The sequence below is a fragment of the Vicia villosa genome, linkage group LG3 (genome assembly GCF_029867415.1).
Source record: "Vicia villosa cultivar HV-30 ecotype Madison, WI linkage group LG3, Vvil1.0, whole genome shotgun sequence".
Classification (NCBI taxonomy): Eukaryota; Viridiplantae; Streptophyta; class Magnoliopsida; order Fabales; family Fabaceae; genus Vicia; species Vicia villosa.
The window spans coordinates 23919192-23941438 of NC_081182.1; the positions used below are offsets into that span (position 1 = coordinate 23919192).

At 36.7% G+C, this 22247-nt stretch overlaps 1 protein-coding gene and 1 long non-coding RNA gene across 2 annotated transcripts; both read left to right on the forward strand.

Moving 5' to 3' along the window:
* The first annotated feature begins 1374 nt into the window (after nucleotides 1-1374).
* On the forward strand, nucleotides 1375-12728 carry LOC131660665 (uncharacterized). Its single transcript, XR_009301008.1, has 3 exons — nucleotides 1375-2648; nucleotides 2987-4105; nucleotides 8580-12728. It is a non-coding gene; the product is annotated as an uncharacterized LOC131660665 (long non-coding RNA).
* A 7509-nt stretch (nucleotides 12729-20237) lies between these two features.
* Nucleotides 20238-20840, forward strand: LOC131657723 (uncharacterized). Its single transcript, XM_058927090.1, has one exon. It carries the CDS (start codon nucleotides 20238-20240, stop codon nucleotides 20838-20840), a length of 603 nt encoding a protein of 200 aa, XP_058783073.1.
* The last annotated feature ends 1407 nt before the right edge of the window (nucleotides 20841-22247 follow it).

The following is a 22247-nucleotide window of genomic DNA, read 5'->3' on the forward strand; positions in this document are numbered from 1 at the left end:
TCACCAGTGGAACTGGGGGTCAGCTATTCTGGTTTACTTATATCAGAAGCTGAATGAGGCCTCCAAGTGGAGGACGAGGCAGTTGACCGGATCCGCCACACTCTTGAAGGTACGTTTCATTTTAATTGTTTCACATTTATTTATGGTTTGTATTTATTTTTAATACATTATCGTGTTTGTGTTTCAGAGCTGGATCATCTCATACTTCCCCCGCATCCACGGCTTCGCTATTGATTCGGCGTACAAGGACGCCATGCCCTGGGCCGCCTGATACGTTCTCCAAAGGGGGAACAATGCAGTGGGACCATATCGTGGGTACCTCGACCGCACAGCTCACGATGACATCACTTGGAGGTCATTCAACGACTACACTGCTGTTGTCGCCTTTGACAGCATCTCGTTATATTCTGGCTGGTTGGCATGCGGGACCAACACCATGGTGAGGTATCTCCCTGAGCGGTGCATGCGGCAGTTTGAATTTGTGCAGATGATACTTAGGCCACCTTTTGAGGCTGCTCCCGACACAGTTACCCGAGTGCAGCTCACTGGCATTTTTGCGGATTGGGAGCGTCATGTGGTTCCGGAGGAGTAGTGTCGCATGCAGGTCACCCAGGACTGACACCGTGTGGAGGGGTATGTCACATGGTTCTATCGGGTGTCACATCCTCTGATGACATCCGCCGTTTCCGCCGCTCCTAGGCCAGCATACGAGGAGCTCCTGGAGAACCAGCAGGCCGAGGATGACCATGCCATTGATCTCCTGCCGATCTGTCAGCAGATAGAGATGCTTGGGCGAGACGCGTTGGACCGAGGTATCATTGATCAGGGCGGTCCAGAGGTAGTCGCCGTGGTGGAGAGAATCGTCGGTGACGCGGGCCGTGCAGCGGCATATAGGAGGCAGAGGAGGTCCTAGGGAGTGAGGGTTAGGCATACCCAGTAGGGGTTCAGGTTTATTTTTCTTGTATTCGAATTTTATTTCGCACACTATTACTCGTTTTGTATATATATATATATATATATATATATATATATATATATATATATATATATATATATATATATATATATATATATATATATATATATATATATATATATATTTGGATTTTATTTATCATATTAGTATTTTAGGTTGATATGTCGTTTATTTTATTCGGCGTTTTTGTTTAATTAAAAATACGGGACTATTAAGAAAAACATAAAAAAATACAATTTCTGCATAATTCGGAAGTGCATTTCCGAACCCCCTAAAATGTGAAAAAAAGTGTTTTCGAAAGTGTATCTCCGAAAATACCCCCTATTTGATGTTTTCGGAAGTGCACTTCCGAAATTTGGGAAGATTTAGAAACAAAAATTACGTACAGCGTAACCGCAATTAACGCAATGAGTGAATAGCCACCGGAATTGAACGAAGAAGAAATCAAGAAAATGGTGCAGGCAGAGGAGAATGGTAACACCACGACTCTCCTCTAAAATCCTAACCATGAAAATGAAATGATGAAAAAGTACACCCCGCACTTCTATTTGCACCGAGCACTGAATGAGTGCACAATCAGGAACTGAAACCAAACCCTGATTTGACCCATCTCATTCGTCCTTTCCGTTAACGCGTGGTGTACAACACAAACAGAGGGATCCACAATCATCACAGATCTAACGGCACCTAATCTCCCTCTCACCATCAACGGTCGAAATTCAATCACAGTTAAACCCTCCTCTCCTTCACTGCTACTCAAGACGACTCGTCCTGACCGACTCAGAGAGTGTGAATGTGACGTGGTGATGTTAGTACGTTCGTTAGTTATAGTTAGTGTCTTAGTGATGAATTAAAATGGAGTAATTATGTTTAAGAGCGCAATTTGCGTGCGACGTTTCCCTATTTATTTGAGCCTTGTGTGTAGTGGACGAATAAGGAAAAAAAACTGAAAAGACTGCATCGCACTCCGTCTCTTCCATTTTCCTTTTTCTGCAATTACTTACCTGCTTCTGCTTCTGTTCATATCCATGGCGTGCTTGATAGCTACAGCGAGAGAGAGAGAATTGGTTGCGTTCAGAGATACAGTGGATATCGCCACGTGTCATATCCACGCTTTGCATGATTGCGCCTCTTTCTTTGACCAGTCTAATCACTGCACCGCACCTTGAAGAGAGAGAAGGCGTTCGTTGAATTTGGATCTGTTTGAGTGTTTTCAATTTTCATCTTTTATCTTTTCTATTTTCTCTTGATGTTCGTTTACCCTCTTTCTCTCTCTGTTGATGTGGTTTTGCAGCAAACCCTAGAAATGTCCGTACGAACAGATCCGCATCTGTTTTAATCCATTCAATGAAAAAAATAACAGAATATCTTTTCTTTCAGATCTGATTTACTAATTCTTAGTTATTTCCTCTTTTGGTTATTTTTTTCCTCCTTCAATCTTTCTCTTGTTTTTGCTGTATTGGGAGATAGAAATTGACAGAAGAGAGTGAGCACACAGAGACACTCGTTATAGTTCTATACCGTTGCATTTGCGTGCTCACTGCTCTCTCTGTCAGCTTCCACTGCGCCGGAAGAATTTACTTTCATCCTGGTTCTGCTCCCATTCATCTCCGGTTCCATTTTCAACCCTTCTCTCTCAGTCTCTGAAGATCTTTACTTCCTACTCCAGCAGGTATATTCTTTTGTTTTTATTTAAATTATCTTTAACTTATGTTTCAATTTAGGTTATGAAATTGATTATATATTATATAAAACAGAAGGCGTTGCTTTTGATGCATGCCTGCCAGATTAAGTGTCAATTTCTTTATACATGCATAGAATCTAGGTTATTTCTTTATACATACACATTCTAGAGTATTATATAAACATTTTAATTAGCATATATAGCATAATTTTTTTTTTGGGACCATTCACGTCATTTCTAGTATGGTCCTCACAAGATTTTCCTATCACTTTTATCATATTTTAATCCCTTTCCATATAATATCACTTTCTTGCTATGTGGTGTAGTGGGATGCTGGTTCAGGTTATGCTTGTTTTATGATTTCTTGGAGATCTGAAACTTCAAATGGGTAATTTTTTTCAATTCATGGTAGGGTTTATCTGATAAGGTATGTGATACAAATAGTTGTTTCTTTTTCATCTAAATGATTATCTTGGTTGTGAAAAATGCTAGTAGTTGATTAGATAATATACTGCACAAACCAGTGGCTTGAATTTTTTGAGTTTGATACAGGTAAAAGCATACACATGGAATTAACACTATGCATGCATGTTGCTTCTGTGCCTTAAATTTAAATTTACTTTGCATACTCCTGTTACTCCATCAAATCATGTCTTATCAGAGCAGTTAACTATCACTTCTATATACAGTACCATTTCCTTCTAAACTTTTTGCTAGTTAACATGGAAGACTCTACTAATGATCTTAAAGGTATTTGGGAAGGAATATTAATGATCTTTTTATGAACTTTCTTGATGATTCTTAATATTTAAGTATTAAGCATCATTTTAATACAGATATTTTATAAGTCAATGTGATTAAACTAGTGGTTAGAGGTTTTGGTAGTTTGCATCAATCCATAGATTCAAACTACTATCCTCTCAATTCTCAAATCTCCTTTATAAGTTTGGTTATGGAGTATATATGAGCTCATATACGTATAAACTTTATTTTCATCAAATGTACACACAAAATTCTGAAAAACATAATCATCTCATGTTCCTTGTGTCTCTTCCTGGCAAATACATTGTTTGATTAATGTAATATTGTTGGATTAATAGTTGATTGTGTCAATAATAGATAAATTAGATTTTTTTTAACATCAAGATATATTAATAGCACTCACTTCAAGCAAAAAAAAACTACAAAGGTTTACAATAAAAGGCATTGGATATCATTCCCATTTCCCATTATATTCTCTCATATTTCAAATCATCTAAAATTGTAACTTGTTAGGAACTAATTCATTTTATCTCAGCTCAAGCATATATTGCTGGATAAGACTTGTTGCAGGTGAAAACCACCTATTCATTGCTTCGAAGACAACACTTACACCGGGAGGAGCGACACATTTGGATGGGTCCTTTTGTTTTCAGCATACTTGAAGAGGAATCTCCATAATAAAGGTTAGTAATTTCTTTTGACAACTTCTTTTTGATAGGATTACAACGAGGTTTATAACTTTCCTCGAAGAAGGATTTATTCTTGCCAGCAATTCACTTTCATGTGTATTGTGTGATGGTCCCTTTGAAACATCACTACATCCAATCTCTCAGGATGAGTTTGCCTAAGAGATTTTGTATACAATGTCTCATTGGACGAAGACGATCTTGGTTCACTTATATGTGATCTAATCATCATATTCTCCTTTTTGTGTATGGATGTTAAAAATCACTAAAAGGAAATCCAATATTTCATTTTAAACTATATTGATGACCACAAGTACTCTTGAAGGTCTGGGTTGTTAGGAATGACAATGAGCAGAGTTCGAGTACAATATTATAGTATTTGTCCCCTCACTTGCATTTTGAAAAAAATCCTTACACCCGAGTCCATACCCACATGGGCACCAACTTTCATACTCATACCCGTACCCGGCCTTTAAGTAATTTCAAATTGTTAATGATGTTACTAATCTGACAGAAGAAATTACCTAGGTAAATGGTGTTTCAAAGACATGCCCCTTGGTTAGAAATATTTGACCCGATTAAAGTCAACAAACCATTACCAATCACGTTCACAACCCAATATGAAAGCTAATCCAAGGTAAGTTAAATAGAGGGTTTAAGCAAAGGGAATATCTCTCAACTAGGATAAACAATGTTGTGTTACTGAAAGACGACACTAAGCATGTGAAGAAGAGAATCAATTTCCTTACATAGTTGCAAGAAATCGTTTCAATATCTCAAGATTCCACCGAAAGGTAAATAAAGGGTCTAAGCAAGGAAATATCTCTCCACAAGGATAAACAATATTGTGTTACGAAAAGACGACACCAGATTTGTGAAGAAAGAGACTTGATTGCCATACCTAGTTGCAAGAAATTGTTTCCATAAACTCAAGCATCCACCGATTTCCTTCTACCTATATTTCCTTAAGATGAACTAAGTTATAAAGTCGGAGGTCTCGTACCATCATCCATTTAATATTTACAAACATCGGGCTACCTGGCCCAATGAAATTTGTCTTCTCCTTTCATACCTCCCTATAAGCTATAAACACGATTAATAGGTCACCTTCCTCAAACTTCACCAAACAACATACAATATTTAAGTATCCTCTTTGTGAGCTACCCAACCAATGTGGATTTCGCAATCAAAGGGAAATAAGTTGAGCTATCTCTAAAGACGTCACTAGCGTCATGGATTAACGATCGACTATCCTTCGTCTGAGACATATTCCTAGCTAATAAGGCATGCAATATATTTTCAATACCCTATGATCCCACATAAAGAGATTCCTCCTTTAGGTAAACTTCCAAATTCAAAGATCCCTATCTTAGTGATTTGTGCCGCCAATAATCAAATCATGCCGATTGTTCACCACCAGAAACAACTTGCTTAACTGCAACCTAAGTGTCAACACACCCAATGCAACGAGTTTCAACATTACTCTGTTAGACTTGGATCGAGACATGCTCAGATGGATGAGTATTTAGGGGTGAGCTCGGTGGCTAGCTATCCTCCTTTGTTTTGACAGGTGTTGGGTCTTTCTTCCTCGAGCATGTTTTCTTTGAAGGTCTGTTGTGTTTAGTGCTTGAGTTTAGATCAAGTCTTTTGCTAGTTGGCTTTTTTATAGTTGTCTTCGACTTCTTGTTTCTATATCATTTTTGGGTTGTGGTTTAGTTGTTATTTGTTTTGGTTTGGCTTTGTTGGGTGTTATTTTTGGGCTTTGTTCTTTTTGTCCTTGCACACTATCGTTAGCGCAACAATCGGGGGAGGGTCGAGTTCGGGAGCATTGTTAATTCCGGGACATTCCGCTTGAGCAACATAACTTTGTGGGAGACACACCACTTCTCCACCTAAAACCTTAGCGCAACAATCGGGGGAGGGTCGAGTCGGGAGCATTGTTAATTCCAGGACATTCTGCTTGAGTAACACAACTTTGTGGGAGACACACCACTTCTCCACCTAAAACCTTAAGGTGATAGGCAAGTGGGTTCTCCCACTTATATATGCTCAAGTCACCACATGCATTTCTAATGTGGGACTATTATCCACACTCACACTTGCATTATTCTCAACAACTACTACTGCTCTCGGTTTCAGATATAAACCTGATTCTTCTGTTTTTTTTAATATACGATTTCTGCTTTGATATTAAAAAGACCAATGACACTAGAAACAATCTACCGAACTGCATCCCAAGTGTCAACACACCCCCTAACCCCAAAATATCATATATAAACCTTGTAACCCTACCGTTACCACCTTCACCACACCCTCAATCTACTAGGAACACTTGGAGAAGTTCCATGGTTGGCAACCAAACGGGGAAGGAAAACACGTGTTGTGAAGACACATAAGTCACCTTCACCACTCACATCTATATATCATGCCAAACCTCCTAACCCTAGTGCTACGACCACCATCACCAACCACCATCACGACACTCTCAAAGAACCAATCAACCTAGACTTGAAAAGATGGAAAATATGGTTATCATATCTAGCGAGGAAAAGATCTTGCCACATTAAAATATGGGAATGGAAAATATGGTTATCATATCTAGCGAGGAAAAGATCGTGCCACAATAAAATACCAAATAGCACTCGTTAGACCCCTTAGTCTCCATTTCTTAAGAAGATATAAATTGAAGACATATAGGTTACCTTTAGACCACTTTTTTTCTTCTAGACATGTATCATTCGACCACGTAACCCAGACTGTCTTTTTACCTCCCTTAAGGCCTCCCAGAGAAAACTCTTGGAATTCAATTAAGAGTTTTCCACGTGTTCACTAGCAACTCTAAAAAAAGAGATTGAAGATTTGAATGTTATTAACGACTGAGTTTAGAAGAACCATACTAACCCACCCTAACTAACAAATCTATTACTCCAAGAGCGCAATTTACCTCTAAGAGTGAGAATCATAAAATTCCAAGCACTAGAATTTCAAGGATTTTCCTTAAATGGAGGCCGAGATGTCTAAAAGGTATAGAACCTAACGATTAATTCAATAATCACTCAACCATCCTCAAGAAAGGATCATCAACATTAATCCCAATAACACTACTTTTGAAAAAGGCCACCCGCGGGCTAGATTCAAGTTCAAAACAAAGAAGATTTATCTTAAAGGATCAAAGATTATTTACGGTTGGTTCTCTATTGGAAAGAGTATCATCGAATTCTAAAGATGTGTAGTTCAAAACCCTTCATTGCCAAGTTTAAACCTCTTAAAACTATTGTATTGTGGGACTCAACTTAATGGGTCGGCCCACTCGGGCCTTCAACCATTAGAAGAAACAAAAAAAGGAGCAAGAAGATCCCTTTGCTTGAACTCCTTTTAAAATACTCCCCTTCTAAGTAAAGAAAACATTTACCAAAACCAATAGGCAACCAAAAATAGCACACATGGATTCATGAGCTCCTTTTAAAATACTCCCCTTCTAAGTAAAGAAAACATTTACCAAAACCAATAGGCAACCAAAAATAGCACACATGGATTCATGAGCGCCACTCAACCGTTAAAAGAAACAAAATAAGAGCAAGAGAATACCCTTGTTTGAGCTCCTTTTAAATATCCACCTTCTAAATAAGGAAACCATTTACCAAACACGAATCCAAGAGTGCTACCTATCATACAATTCAAGAAAGCCTCGTTAAACAAATCATAACCTTTTCAAATTTCACCTTGAAACTGGGACACTTACACCTAGTTCTTTTAGAAAGACTAATAATCTCATTCACCAACACCACCCTGTATATTAACTCTCTTTTTGAGAAAAAGATATTCGGTTAGATAACTAAGAAAATCCATAACCTTTGTCAAGACTCGCCATGACCTTAACCACCGGCTTATATATAGAGAGGAGAAACCTTAGGAATCTAAGTAAGAAGAAAAACTTCAAAATAACAAAAGGGTTTTTAATAGAAAACAAATTAAACCCGTCCAGGCCCGCACTTTTTTCCCATCATTGAGAGACACAACTTCATCAATCTCTGAATGGAGACAAATAGAGAAACCTTATCAACCTCCAAGAGAATCTTAAAGGAAACACCATCCAGCCTAGGCCGAACTACCTACCTTTCTCCCGTGTTCTAAGTGCCACTCCCACCTTTTCTCTTAGCCAAGATCCATCTCCAAGAACTTACCTTACCTTGATTTAAATCTTTTAAAAGAAATAGAGAGAGGTTGTAGGTTTGTTGTATTTAAATAGACAGAAGATCAGGTCTCTTATATTCTTTGCAGTAAAAAAATACACATAAAATAATGGCTGCATTGGTTAAAAGATGAGTATTTGGTGAATATGCTTGCCTTTTTAGATTATTATACTCCCAACATTTTACATATATAGAAATCTTAATCTTAAACATATAGTACTGTATTGGTTAAAATAGTGTATGAATGAATGTGCTTATTAGTTTGTATATGATTTCAGGATGTCAATTATTGGATCAGGAACTAGCAAATGCATGCACTATGGCAACCTATTCTGGTATTGGTATATATAATTGTTTATGAAGGCAAGATGTATATGTGGCTTTCCCTTTGTATTCTTTGCTTGTTTTTCAATTATTCAAGCTTTTTATGTTGTTTTTAGTTTGATAAATAGCGGAAACATGTTTATTGATATAGTACTTAATAAGCATGTATTGCTGATTGCAGCGTGGTAGTACTGTGTTGAAGTTTAATACTAGAATAGTTCTTTATACGAATGATATATATGTAGAGTTCTTCTATGTCTATGTTGTATATATGTGTTCGCTTCTGTGTTTATTTTCTATTTGTAATTAAAAAAAATAGAATAATATTTATATTGAATATTCTTTTGATATATGTTTGGTTAATGTTTAGCCTCTGACAATTTTTGTCTACATGAACGGAGAGTGCATAAATTTTGGAGCTTATTAATATGCTGGATTCATTTTCATAGCTTGGTAGGGTAAATGGTTGTATAACATCTTATTTTAGTGCGTAAATTATTATAGCAAAGAATGTGTAGTTTTAAAATGTTCTAGATAGAGACTTTCCAAGTGACATTTTAGAGCGCTGTAATTGGGTTTTAGGCCTAAACTGAAAGTTAGAGATAATGCTAAACTAAAATATAACAAAGTATGAGTAACATAAGGTAATAATGTTGTCAGCAAAAACATGAATTATGAAATACAAGTTACAGAAGGTAATGGTGTCAAATAAGACATGGATGCTAATTCTGGGTATTTTCGTGTGTGTGTGTGAAGCAGAGAAAGTGGAGGTATTTCATTATGGCTATGCAGGTGGGCGATAGTTGGTTGGATAAGGTGGGCAACATTCATGGGGGAGACATCTAGGTTTTTTAAAGATAATTTTTTATAGGGTTTTTATGAGGCCATCCTCCGGTAGGGATCATTAAAGAGACTACTAGAATTCAAAGTAATTTTCTTTGGGGCGGCTCGGAGGGTGTTAAAAAGATTCATTGGGTGAGTTGAAAGGTTTTATATGTCTACCGATTGAGAAAGGGGGGTCTTGGCCTTAGAAGAATTGGTGTCTTTAATGTAGCTCTCCTTAATAAATGGAAATGGAGGATTTTAGAGGAGAAAAAGGTGGTGTGGTACAAAGTTTTGAAGGCGCGATATGATGATATTAATTTGGAGGTTGTTAATGGTGAGAGAGGAGGTAAGAGGAGGGTTTCAAAATCAGATTGGTGGAAAGATATTATCGCTTTGTTCAAAGGAAAGTATGAGGACGTTTTCGTTAAGAAGGTATCCTTTTCTTTAGGTAATGGTTTTTCTGTATCTTTTTGGCATTCTTCTTGGTTGTCTTGTGGGTGCTTACGGGATATCTTTCCTTCTTTATTTTCGGCTTCTCTTTTGAAAGATGCTTCGGTGGGAAGTATGGGGGGTTGGGTGAGAGAGGTTTTGAAATGGGGAGATCTTGGAATTGCATCTCCGAACAGCCCCGATTTAGCCTATGAATTGCTTATTTTACATGGTAATTTGAATCTTGTTTCGCCGAGTATGGAAGGAAAAGATAAGGTGGTTTGAAACGATAGCGTGGATCATTCTTTTTCAGTAAAGGGTTGCTATGATTTTCTCTCTTCCTCTTTTGTTCCTTTTGGTCCGGCCAATTTTTATGATAAGGCGTTTAGTCTTATTTGGAAGATGCAAGTTCCTCTAAAAATAAAAGCTTTTGGATGGCGGTGTTTTCTTGAGAAGATTCCTACTAAAGATTCGCTTGTTCGTCGAGGTATCCTTACTCGTGTGGAGGAAAGTAGCCGGTTGGATTAATTTTGGTGAGTTCGAAACGGTTGATCTTAAGGATAGTTTTTTGAGGTGGAGTCGTTTTTGTAAACACAAGAGGGTAAAATTTTTATGAGTTTTGTAACCATTTGTTTTATATCTCTTAAGTTTTATTTGGTGTGTAATTTTCCCTTCTCCGAGTAGTGTTTTCTCGGATCTTTTGTAACCGAGTTTGAGAACTTTTGTTCTCTATTAATCAAACTTGCTTACAAAAAAAATGTAGCTAGTCTTCCAGGTATCTTGTTAGCGAAGTTGAGGCTCTTTCGGGGAGGTTTGTGTTTTTGGAGTGGATGCAACAATGGGTCGGATGGGGGTACTAAAAACCCAGGCTTAGATGAGTTAAATTTTTTTTTTTTTGTTAAGAAGTTTTAGGGTTTGTTCAAGGAGGATGTGCATGCTATGTTTGATAAGTTCTTTGAGAATCTGTTATATATAGGAGTTTAACATCCTTCTTTGGGACTTTCATCGCTAAGGCTAATTCTCCGCTCGAGGACATGTTGCGGTGTGTATCTTGGAAAGTTGAGGAATTTGGAATAACCACATTCCTTTGATCAAAATTGCATATAACAACAGTTATTACTCGAGCATCGGAATGGCACCGCCAAAGCATTATATGGCAGGAAGTTTAGGACACCTTTGTATTGTACAGAGGTTGGTAACAAATGAATTCTTGGACCAGAGATAATCCAAGAAATCATGGAAAAGTTAAAGATTATCCAGGAAAAGATGAATAAAGCACAAGACCGCCAAAATATTTATATGGATCGGTGTAGGAGGCCTTTGGGATTCGACGAGGGAGATCATGTGTTCTTTAAGGTTACCCCTAAGCTAGTGCTAAAGTGACCGTTCACGGTGAAGAAATTGAGTCTGAGATATAATTGTCTATATCAAATCATATGACGGGTAGGTGAAGCGGACTATCATTTGACTTTGCACATTTCTTATCTGGGCTTCATGATGTTTTTCATGTATCTCTACCCAAGAAATTTGCACCATATATTTTTTAACCTATCCTCCCGCATACGGTTGAAGTTGCAACATATCTCACATTTCAACCTCAATCTAGTTGCATTGTGGATTATGCAATTAAGTCACTAAGAAATAAGGGTATACCTCCTTGTGAAAGTTTGTAGGAAGTGTCATAACTCGGCGAGGCTACATAGTAGTTAGAATCAGAAATGAAGACATACTACCCTCGTCTCTTCAAGTAATCTAAAAATTTCGAGAGCAGAATTCAATTAAGGGGGAGAGTGTAATATCCCTCAATTTCATTAATTGTAATTGTTAGTGGTCAATCAGGAGGATAGAAGAAATTATGGCTAATTAATCTAAGTTCCTAAATCTAACCAAGTTCGTAATGGCACGATTAATAAACACATTGATAGAAACCACGTATTTTTCTCATTCTTCCTCCTTGCCAAAACTGAAGTTAAAAATAATCAAGAGAAAGTGACGAGTATAAGAGGAAAATGAGGATAAGGTAGTTCTAGTTTCATCTTTGAAGAACTTTCTGTAGGGATGTCAATGGGGCGGGGATACATTCCTATTACAATCTCCGTCCTCGAATCTATTCCCCATCCCCACTTTGGATCCCCGTTATGGGGAGATTTTGTCCCACATCCCCGTCCCCGCGGGTCCCCACGAATCCCCAAGATTTATGCTGAGATCCATAAACACGATTTTATTTATTTATTATTTTAAACCAAATTAATAGTAAAAACTTCCAAAACTAACTACAAGAAATTTGGAAATTATTTCTTTACGATAAATATAGTGTTTTAACAATATTTAATCTATAATATTGAGTGTCATGACCACCAAAATTTCAAACTAAAAAAATTGAAATAATCATTTAGATCTCCGCTAACGGAGACAAGTTGACATCCCTAACTTTCTGGATGATTCATCGGTTCATCTAGATAATCCAAATAGTCTTTGTTTGCCTCAGCTTTATTTGAAGGCGAATCTTCTCTCCTGTTAGGCCTTCTTTGTGTTGCTTCAGTTGTTCTGTTTCTGCTTCGAGTAGTAATTCTAGCCGAAGTACTTGCTAAGTCAACAACAAATTAAACTTGAGTTGGTGATTCCTTCTCAGCCTTTTATTTCTCCTTTCTGGCTTGCTTCTTCTGACTTACAATCTTCTTAGCATCTCTTTCTACTTTTGATAATTTTTGTCTGCCTACCCATGTTGATGGACGGTGTAAACTTGGAGGAGAAAGGTGAAATGGTTAAGCTCTAAGGCCTTTGCTTTTATAGAGAAATTTTTTTTTGGAAAAGATTTTCTGAATCTTATGGCCATGCTTCTCGAGCCTTGTTACATATCCTACTTTGTCAAAATCTCACCTTGACCATCTTGGAATTTGTAGTCTGCATTATTATCTATCAAAACATTTCTGTTTTTTGTTCACCTACTACCTCTTTCACACTCTACTACTTTTACCGTCCATACTAAGCAGACTCTTTTTATTATTCAATATCTTTTTTCTCTCTCTACTCTTTTTCTGTTTATTTACTTTTTGTTGATAACAAAATGGGGAGGAATATGGGAGTATTTTAAAGAGTATGATAAAAATATTTTCTCTGTTTTTATTAAATTCCTGAATCCAATTTAATTAACTCATGTTATTTGCTTAAACTATTTTTGATGATAAAGGTTTAATAACTTGGATAGAATTTAGGGGGAACTTACAAACCTCGACCGATGAACTATTACACTTAGAGAGAGCTTACAAATCTCATGCTCTAAAGTTGTCAAGTTACTAAAACTTGTTTTAAAAACTTGGATAAAACTTACGGGGAGTTTACAAACCTCAACCTATGGACTGTTAGACTCAGGGGGACCTTACAAATCTCAGACTCTGATGTTGTCAACTTGATTAAACTAACCACCATTGTTCTAAAAATACTTATGTTTGTCATCATAAAAAATGGGGAGATGGTTGGAATAAAATATGTTCATACTCCTTGGATTTTGATGATAACAAAGTACTGAAAGAACAATAGGGTATACTAACATTTGTTTAATTGTGCAGGATCAGTTGTTAGTTAGTCCAGTGGTGATTGTTGCTGGACTTGGTAGAGAGGACCACGATTCGATCTCCCGCTCGCGAGGGGGGTGTAACCACTTGATGCCAGAACTAACCTCTGAATCAGACTATACCGGTCGTTAAAAGTCAAAAAACGTGTGCAGTATCTTCCTTACCATAAATAAGTAAGTGCATACTTAAAGTGCTCAAAGGATCTGAGTAATGAGCTCAAAAAGAGTAGATCTCACCTTGTGAATCAAAGACTTTGTCATATACAATGATTCAAGTTTTGTCCACATCAAAGTAGCAGTCTGCTCTCTGGAGACTTTCATTAGAACTTTATCTCCAAAGCACAAGATAATGGCACTCATGACCTTATCCACCATCTCGGTCTTTTCTGCCTTACTTAGGTGTGCATGCATCGATTTCTCACCCTTCAAAGCATAAATACACTTTTCTTAAATTAATATTGCTTGTATCTTTACTTTCCACAACCCAATGTCGTTATTTTCAGAAAACTTATCGATCTCCCATCTACTAATGGTGCTCACTTGCAAACAATACCCCTTTGTCCCGCGGTGGACGCCACTTGTTAAGATAATGACAAGGTTCAATTTCAATCTACACTTTGACATGTGAGACAAAGAACAATAACAACCAAAATAAATAACCTTCAACAATAATAATTAATAAGCAGAAAGTATAACAGAGCAAGGCAAAAAAACGAAAAGTTTGTTTACCAAGTTCGATCAAAAGATCTACTCAGTAGGGAAGGCAACTCTCCAATTCAGTATACTCAGAAGGTTGTTACAAGAGATTATAGATGAGTTACAAGAAAATATTTTTCGCCTTCAGAGTTCCCAAGAACATCCCTAAAGGCGCCCAAGAATAAAACCATATTTTCTAACTAAGTGTTTCTCAACCTCTCCAACTCTCTATATATGATTTACTCAAACCAAAGATTTAAAAGTATTTTCCAATCCCCTTAGATAACTCTAAGAGTGTGTTTGGATGAGGTAATTTAGAATTTTTAAGGAATTCTAAATTCTAAGCATTTTAAATGATTCAATTGAAATCGGTTCATTTTTAAATTCTTTTGGTTGGATGGAATAGTAAAATGATTCATTGTTAAATTTTTAATTCAAATTTAAAATATGAAAAATAGGGACCAATTTGTAATTTTTGAAAAATTAGAGGAACTAATTTATAAAATTTTAAAATTATTAGGAGCTTATCTGCAATTTTTTGAAAATTTTTGGGTAAATTTGAAATTTTCATAATGTATGTAGACCATTTTGTAAAATTTGAAAAATTAATAATAAACAATTTAACATTCTTATTAAATACAACGAAGGAGTAATTTCAAATTCTTTATTTTTTGGTGTTATTTGAAATTCTTTAAATTTAACTTGAATGAAATACTTCATAAATTTATTTTAACAATTCTTTATATTTTGTATCCAAACAATGGATTTTGGTCAAATCATTTTAAGTTTCCGCAAAAAATTATTTTCCCTCAATAAAATGCTTCACTCAAACACTCTAAAGGTTTTCTAAAACTTTTGTCTTTCTAAGTTTTTTTCTTGAGAAGACCCTAAATCCCATAAACCCTAAGACTGTCACTTGTAAAACACTGAAGAGGTAAATATTTATAATTGCTAAAACTTAACATACAAAGTTCAAAACACAATCCATTAATTATTAGAATAAAATATTATAAATATCTTATTATATTTTATATTAATTTTGATTATTTCTAAATTAATATATATCCAATATTCTAACATTAAATAACGGATCCGCAAACGGAACCGGTCAAACAAAAAATATGCAAACTGTTCAAATCGGACATTCTTGTTGCTTTTTGACCTTCTGATTTTTGGCAATCTCGAAATATGATTTCTTTTTCTTCATCAATAAAGGTTTTATGACATACTTCAACACTCATAATGGACGTTGAAGTGTATGAAGTTTAGATTGGTTGACTTCTCCTTTGTGCATGTTGTATCGTGGAGATGGATGACTTTTTTTTAGTCTTTAAGGATGTTTATTGGTGTCTGGTTTTTTCTTATGCGCCAGTGGAAATCCTTGATTCTTACCACTCAACATCAGAGCTCTTTAGTCCCTCACCAACTTATTTTTGAGTAAGTTTTCATTTAGCTTATTTTTATTTTTTATTAATGTATTAGCTCAAATAGGTTAGTTTAAATGCATTACATAGCTTAAATAGGTTAGTGTTCGTGTTTCAAGACTCTGTTTGTATTATTAAGATGACTTTGGTTGAGTTTGAATAAGTTAAGGCAGTTGCAGAAAAGCTGTTGCCATTGAAGTAGACTAAGCTTTTTTTTTTTTAAAATATGCATTTTCGAACTTAGTTGTTTCAGGTGTTTGGAGATGTATATCTGAACTCTTTCATGTGTCATAATTTGTTATGTTTTTTTCAAGATATGGTTGAAAACCAAGGAAACCATGGAAGGATGAGACTTAGGCGATCCACCCTAACTGCCCCATCTCATCGCGAGAGGGCTCGTCAGCACGAGTAGGCTACAACCGTCCCCTCTATGTCTCCCGATCGGGAGGCGTCGGTCTCTAGGAGTCGACTTTCACGGGGTCGAGATCATAGAGTCGTGCAATACATGATGAGGATGAGCCAGTTGCACCTCGGTCCTAATTGCTGAGGTTCCCCTTCCCCCTTGCAAACCCGTTTCTAGGAGGGCCCGCAGACACGTCTTTACTCATATATTTTGGAGAGCACGTGGCTCTACATGTATAAGAATGAGAGGTATATTTTTGAACTTCCTCTATTTAATTTTTGAACTTTATCTATATTATATTTTTTTAACTCAACTAATCATTTTATATTTCATTTTCAACAGGAGCGTGACTGTCTGAAATGAGTGAATCATCCAAGAAAGATTCACCATCATTATTAGCCCGCAAATTCCTTGTTCTAAAATGTACTCCAAAATTCTGGGCTTGCAGCTCTTTGTGAATCCGGATACACCAACATCATCATTGGCATACAGAATGCATTTGCTGAGAGATGGCATAGTGAGACGTCGTCTTTCCGCCTCTCCATAGGTGAGATGAATATTACACTAGTTGATGTAACTGCCTCCTACACTTTCCCATCAGAGGAAGGTTGCTTGATCATTCTAAGATCAGCATAACTAAGGCCATTGATATGATGTTGACTTTGTTAGGAGCTGAATATGATGATGCCTTTGAGCAGCGTAGAAGCACCGGGGGTGCACATGCCAATTTTTCTTATTTGGCAGAATTGTTTGAAACAAACTTGGAGACATTCGAACACCTGAATGCCAATGATTTATGGGTTGATTATCATAGGGAGTGTGCCCTGAGGTGCTACTTCATGTTCTTGGTTGGCACATCCAAGTTTGTGGACAAAAGTGCTAACCTACGTGGATGTGGCCTACCTAAAATATTTCATCAACTTGGAGTCCGTTCGCGAATGGAATTGGGGGGAAGCGTGCTTGGTTTTCTTGTACCACAACCTTGTAAATGGACACAATGCAGATGACGGGTTTATGCACCCTGCTTACGTTAATTTCCAAATTCCACTATTAAGTTACAAACTGGTTTTTTCTTTTTACACTTGTTACTGATACTTTTTTCTTATTGATTTTTATGGATGGATCGTTGCTCACTATCACCGCATCCACAGGTTTGCACGTGACCCGACCTATACTCAAGACTGTCCCTAGCCGAGGGAATGATCATATCTTGCTGTATCGTGTGTATATTGACCGTACTTAGCATGAAGATGTAAAATTGAGGTCATATTGTACTCACCAGGACAGAGATTCATTCATCCAAATTTCCTTATACTCTGGATGGTTGGCATGTGGGACCAACATCATGTGCAAGAATTTGTCCAAGTGGTGAATGCGGAAGTTTGCGTACGTGTAGATCATTCTCAGGTCATCCTTCCAGACTTCTTTTATCCGTACTATCCGCTAAGAGTTGGATGACATTCTGGCAGATTTTGAGAATCATCTGGTACTGGTGGAGTATCGGACTCATGAGGCCACATCTCAATGTAGCTATGTTGAGTGTTACATGACATGGTTCTATAAAGTGGCACACCCTTACATGACACAGAACTCTCTTGGAAGTCCACCTAGGCCTGCTCATGAGGAGCACTTGGAAGATTAGCAGGCATTGGACGATCATGTTGTTGATGTGTTGTCGCGCAGTCAGAATATTATGCAGCTTACACGTTAGGGCATCGAGTTTGGAGTGTTTGCAAGAGGTGGAGATGAAGCGGTTTTCCTAGTATAGTCCATTCTTTCTAAGGCACGCAGTGTCGTGGCTTACTATAGGCAGAGGAGAAACCAAGATGTGAGTATTATGAATACACAATAGTGTATTTTGATTGTATTTTGTTTAATTTTTATCGACTTTGAGAATAATGGTTGTACTAATATATTTGATTTCTATAATATTTGGTTTTATTAAAGCTTTATGTGGTTCTATAATATTCATTTTTATTAATCGTTGAAACAAATAGAGACATTTTTAATCAAATTGAAATTAGTTTGGATTGGAAACACCATAATACTTGAAAACTGATTCTAGAAAAATTACACAGGCAAAAATCTGGAGATGCATCTCCGAACCAATTTCCTTAAGAAACGTGGAGATTGTTTGATTTCTTAAGGACAAAAGGTGATTTTGGAGAGGCATCTCCGAATTTTTCCTAGGGATAAATTTGGAGATGCATCTCCGAACTAAATTTTGGAAAAATGATGTTTGGTGCGTTTCGAGATGCATCTCCGAACTAAATTTTTGAAAAATGATATTTGATGCGTTTCGAGATGCATTTTCGAATTCACTCAAAAATGTTTTCGAATTTTTTGAGATACGCCTCATATAACAAGAGGTGATAAATTACCCTCTATATATTGAACTAAGTGCATGTCCCTTCTATTTCTTTCGACAAAAAGACTTTATGAAAGAATAAAAGAATCTTAAATGTCATAATTAAAATAATTTTATCTAACACCACTACAATTTATATGAAAATTCTATTAAGTTCTTTGAACTCTTAAATAAAAAGGATAAAACTATTTTCTTTTTTCATAACTTTTTTGCATATTTAACATAAATATGGTCAAAAAAGTGCAAATATTAAAAAAAATATATACATATGTAATTTTCCCGCATTTTTCATTCAAATTAAGTCCAAAAAAAATTATGGTTACAATTTTTTTCAATTTACTGGATTTTTTAACCTAAAAAATTGATTTTTGCATTTATGCGGTAAAATGTACAGTTTAAAAAATATGAATGCAATTTTTTTTTCATTGTAGTATTTTCTATAAAAAAATCATAATGCTTTTGAATAAATATTTTTTTTTTAAATTTTTTTACATTTAACAGGAGTTTTTTTTAAGCCAAAAAATATATAATAAATAAGAAAAAGAATTTAAAAAACAGTCATGGCAGGTAGTGAAACATGATATTATGGAAGTTGTCCAAGAATTCTTCCAGACTAGTAAGTTGCATAAAGGTCTCAATTGTTCCCTGATAACTCTTATTCCAAAGAATAATGAAGCTCAGACTATCAAAGATTGGAGGTCAATCTCTTGCCGCAGTACATTCTACAAAATCATTTCAAAAATTCTGACTAGAAGACTGGGCAGAGTGATTACTACCATATTGAATGAGAACCAATCAGCCTTTATTCCTGGCAGGATTATCCATGACAATATTATGATTGCTCAGGAGCTTGTGAGAGGGTATGGAAGGAAGCATATTTCTCCTAGATGTATGATCCAAATGGACATACAAAAGGCCTATGATATTGTTGAGTGGTCAGCTTTACAACAAATCATGTCTGCCCTAGGTTTCCCTCTGAAATTTATCAATTGGATCATGGCTTGTGTTACTATTGTCTCTTACAAGTTCTCTCTCAATGGTGAGCCTAGTGACACTCTTAAAGCTAAGAGGGGACTGAGGCAAGGGGATCCTATCTCCCCTCTGCTCTTTGTCCTGATCATGGAGTATTTGTACAGGGTTTTGCAAGGACTGAAGGACAACAAGGAGTTCAAGTTTCATCCCAAGTGTGCAAAGCTGAAAATTCTGAATATATGTTTTGCTGATGATATTCTGCTTTTTTCCAGGGCTGATACTAATTCCACCAGTCTCATCATGAGTAAAGTCAAGGAGTTCTCACAAGCCACAGGGTTGCACATGAGTTTGCCTAAGAGCAAAATCCATTTTGGAGGTGTGGACAGCAGGAGTCAAGCACGGTTGCAGCAGGAAACTGGTTTTCAGATTGGAGCCATGCCATTCAAGTACTTAGGGGTTCCCTTGGACAACAAGAAACTTACCATAGCCAACTTCCAGCCACTCATTGAGAAGATGACAAGTAGAATCAAGCATTGGAGCACTAGGATGCTCTCCTATGCTGGGAGACTCCAACTGGTAAAAAGTGTCTTATTTTCCATAGCTAATTACTGGCTGCAAATCTTCCCTTTACCTAAGAAAATTTTAAAACATGTGGAGAGTCTGTGTAGAAGCTTCTTGTGGTCTGGGAAAGATAGTATTAGCAACAAGGCCCCTATTGCTTGGGAGCACATGTGTGATCCCGTGGCTGCAGGAGGGCTTAACCTAATTGATTTAGGGTATTGGAATCATGCTTCTATAGGTAAGATGCTCTGGAACCTGCAGACTAAAAAGGACAGAATGAGGATTAATTGGATTAATCACTATTACATGAAACACTGTGATGCTGCTAGTTTTGTGCCTAAATAGAATCATTCGTGGATCATGAAAGCAATGTTTAAGCATAAGGATTTACTTCTCCATTCTGCTGCTTGGAATCAGTGTATTGTTACAGGTGTCTATAGTACCAGGTTGCTTTACAATGAGCTGAGAGGAGAAAGAACCTGTGTTCTATGGAGGAACTTGATAAGAGGTAACAGGGCTAGTCCTAGGGCCATTTTTCTGCTGTGGATGGCGTGTCAAAAGAGGCTGCAAACTAAAGATAGGCTCAAGAAAATTGGTGTGATCAGTGATGGCAATTGCTTGTTTTGTGGAGACCCTGAGTCGCGTGATCATCTGTTCTTTGATTGTCGTATCACCAATCAGTTGTGGCATCAAGTTCTGAGTTGGATGAAGATAAGTCACAGGCCTCAAGGGTGGCATCATGAGCTGCGATGGATTATTAGTATGGCTAATGGTAAAAGTAATAGAGCAAAGTTAGTGAGGATCAGTATTGCTGAGGCTATCTACCATGTCTGGACCGTGAGGAACATGAAGGTGTTTCAACCTTCTAATGGTGGACAGTTGAGATTACAGGAAATCAAAGATAGGATTATAAGGAGAAGTCAAAGTGATAGGAAACTGTTGTTATTTGTTAATGACCTTTAGAGTTTCTTGAGGTTTTGTTTTTTTTAAGCTTGGATCCTTATGGATCAGCATGTACCAAACTGTTTTTTGGAATATATATATTCTTTATTTGCTCCAAGAAAAAATTAAAAAAACTGGAACACATATAAACCTGACCCAACAACCTTATATCAATCCTAAAATGGTAACAACATAGAAAATAGAAGTGGTATGTAAAACAAAACGGATTGGACAAAATCTAGTAAATAACCCAATGTGAAGCAAATAGATATATAAAAAGAACAATCCAGCAAATCCAATGTTGGGCCCGAAACCAAATTGCAAAAGAAAAGTGTGTAAAAAATCGCAAAAATTTGAAAGGAACCAAAGACGAGCTTAAAAAATCACACCCATCGTATAATGGTAAATGTTTCAACCGCCAACACTATCGAATACACACACCAACAGCTCTGGCAAAATATACCACAACAAGCTTAACAATTCTTTCGAGCCTAATCAAACTAGACTGCATGAGCTAGTTCAAAGGCATCCAATTAGACTACAACAAAACATCACATCCGCGATGAGGCTATAACCATCACAAAACCACTAGTGAAGTGTCAAACCCCAAACATCATGAAAACTGCAGATCTTTTCAAGATCTGGAAAGAACCAAAGATCAAAGCCAAGATGCTACCAGCAATGCTAGTGAATTGTAGCATGAGAACAACAACTCGCTGGATTAAAAATCAAACAGCCGAAAACATGTCAACACTCTGCAAAGTAACAGCAAACTAGCCATTGTCGTCAGTGAGCCAAAAACGACCATCTGAAGATACGACACTGGCGCGAAAATGAATGGAAAGTCATCCGACGAACGCACGTTGCTGAAAACTTTGCAAAGAGATCCTTTCACTGAGTTTCAAAAAGGACAGAACCAACAGTCAACAAACCGAATAAGCAGGGGAATCGTGGACATGAGACCGTCGGCGCAGTGCCGGCAGCACTCCAACCTCAAATAAGTGATGGGCGGAGTGGCTTGAGAGGCATTGCACCACCACCGTGTAAATCTACATCGTTATAGTGGCTTTTGATATAGAGAAGATGGAGGGAAAAGAAAGGGGATCAGCGCTGGAAAAAAAGGATTTGTCTTTGTATTATTTTCTTATAAAAATATGATAAATGTATAATTTTCTCTTACATATATGCAATTTTCACCTATTTTCACTCTTTAAATGATTTTAAAGTACACTTGTCATATTTTTATTAACAAATTGCATAAAACACAGCTAAAGAATTGTAAGTAAATTTTCTCCCTTTTATTTTATTTGTGAAGAGAAGGTTAGATGGTCTAATATTTGATTCACCGTGTGTTAGCGGGAGTTTCCAATTTGCGAGGCAAAATGATTTTCTTATTTTTCATGTAATGTTATATGTTGTAAAAAAAAT

Coding starts and splice junctions, on each gene's coding strand:
- LOC131657723 (XM_058927090.1), top strand. CDS start 20,238: ATGAAAGCAATGTTTAAGCATAAGGATTTACTTCTCCATTCTGCTGCT.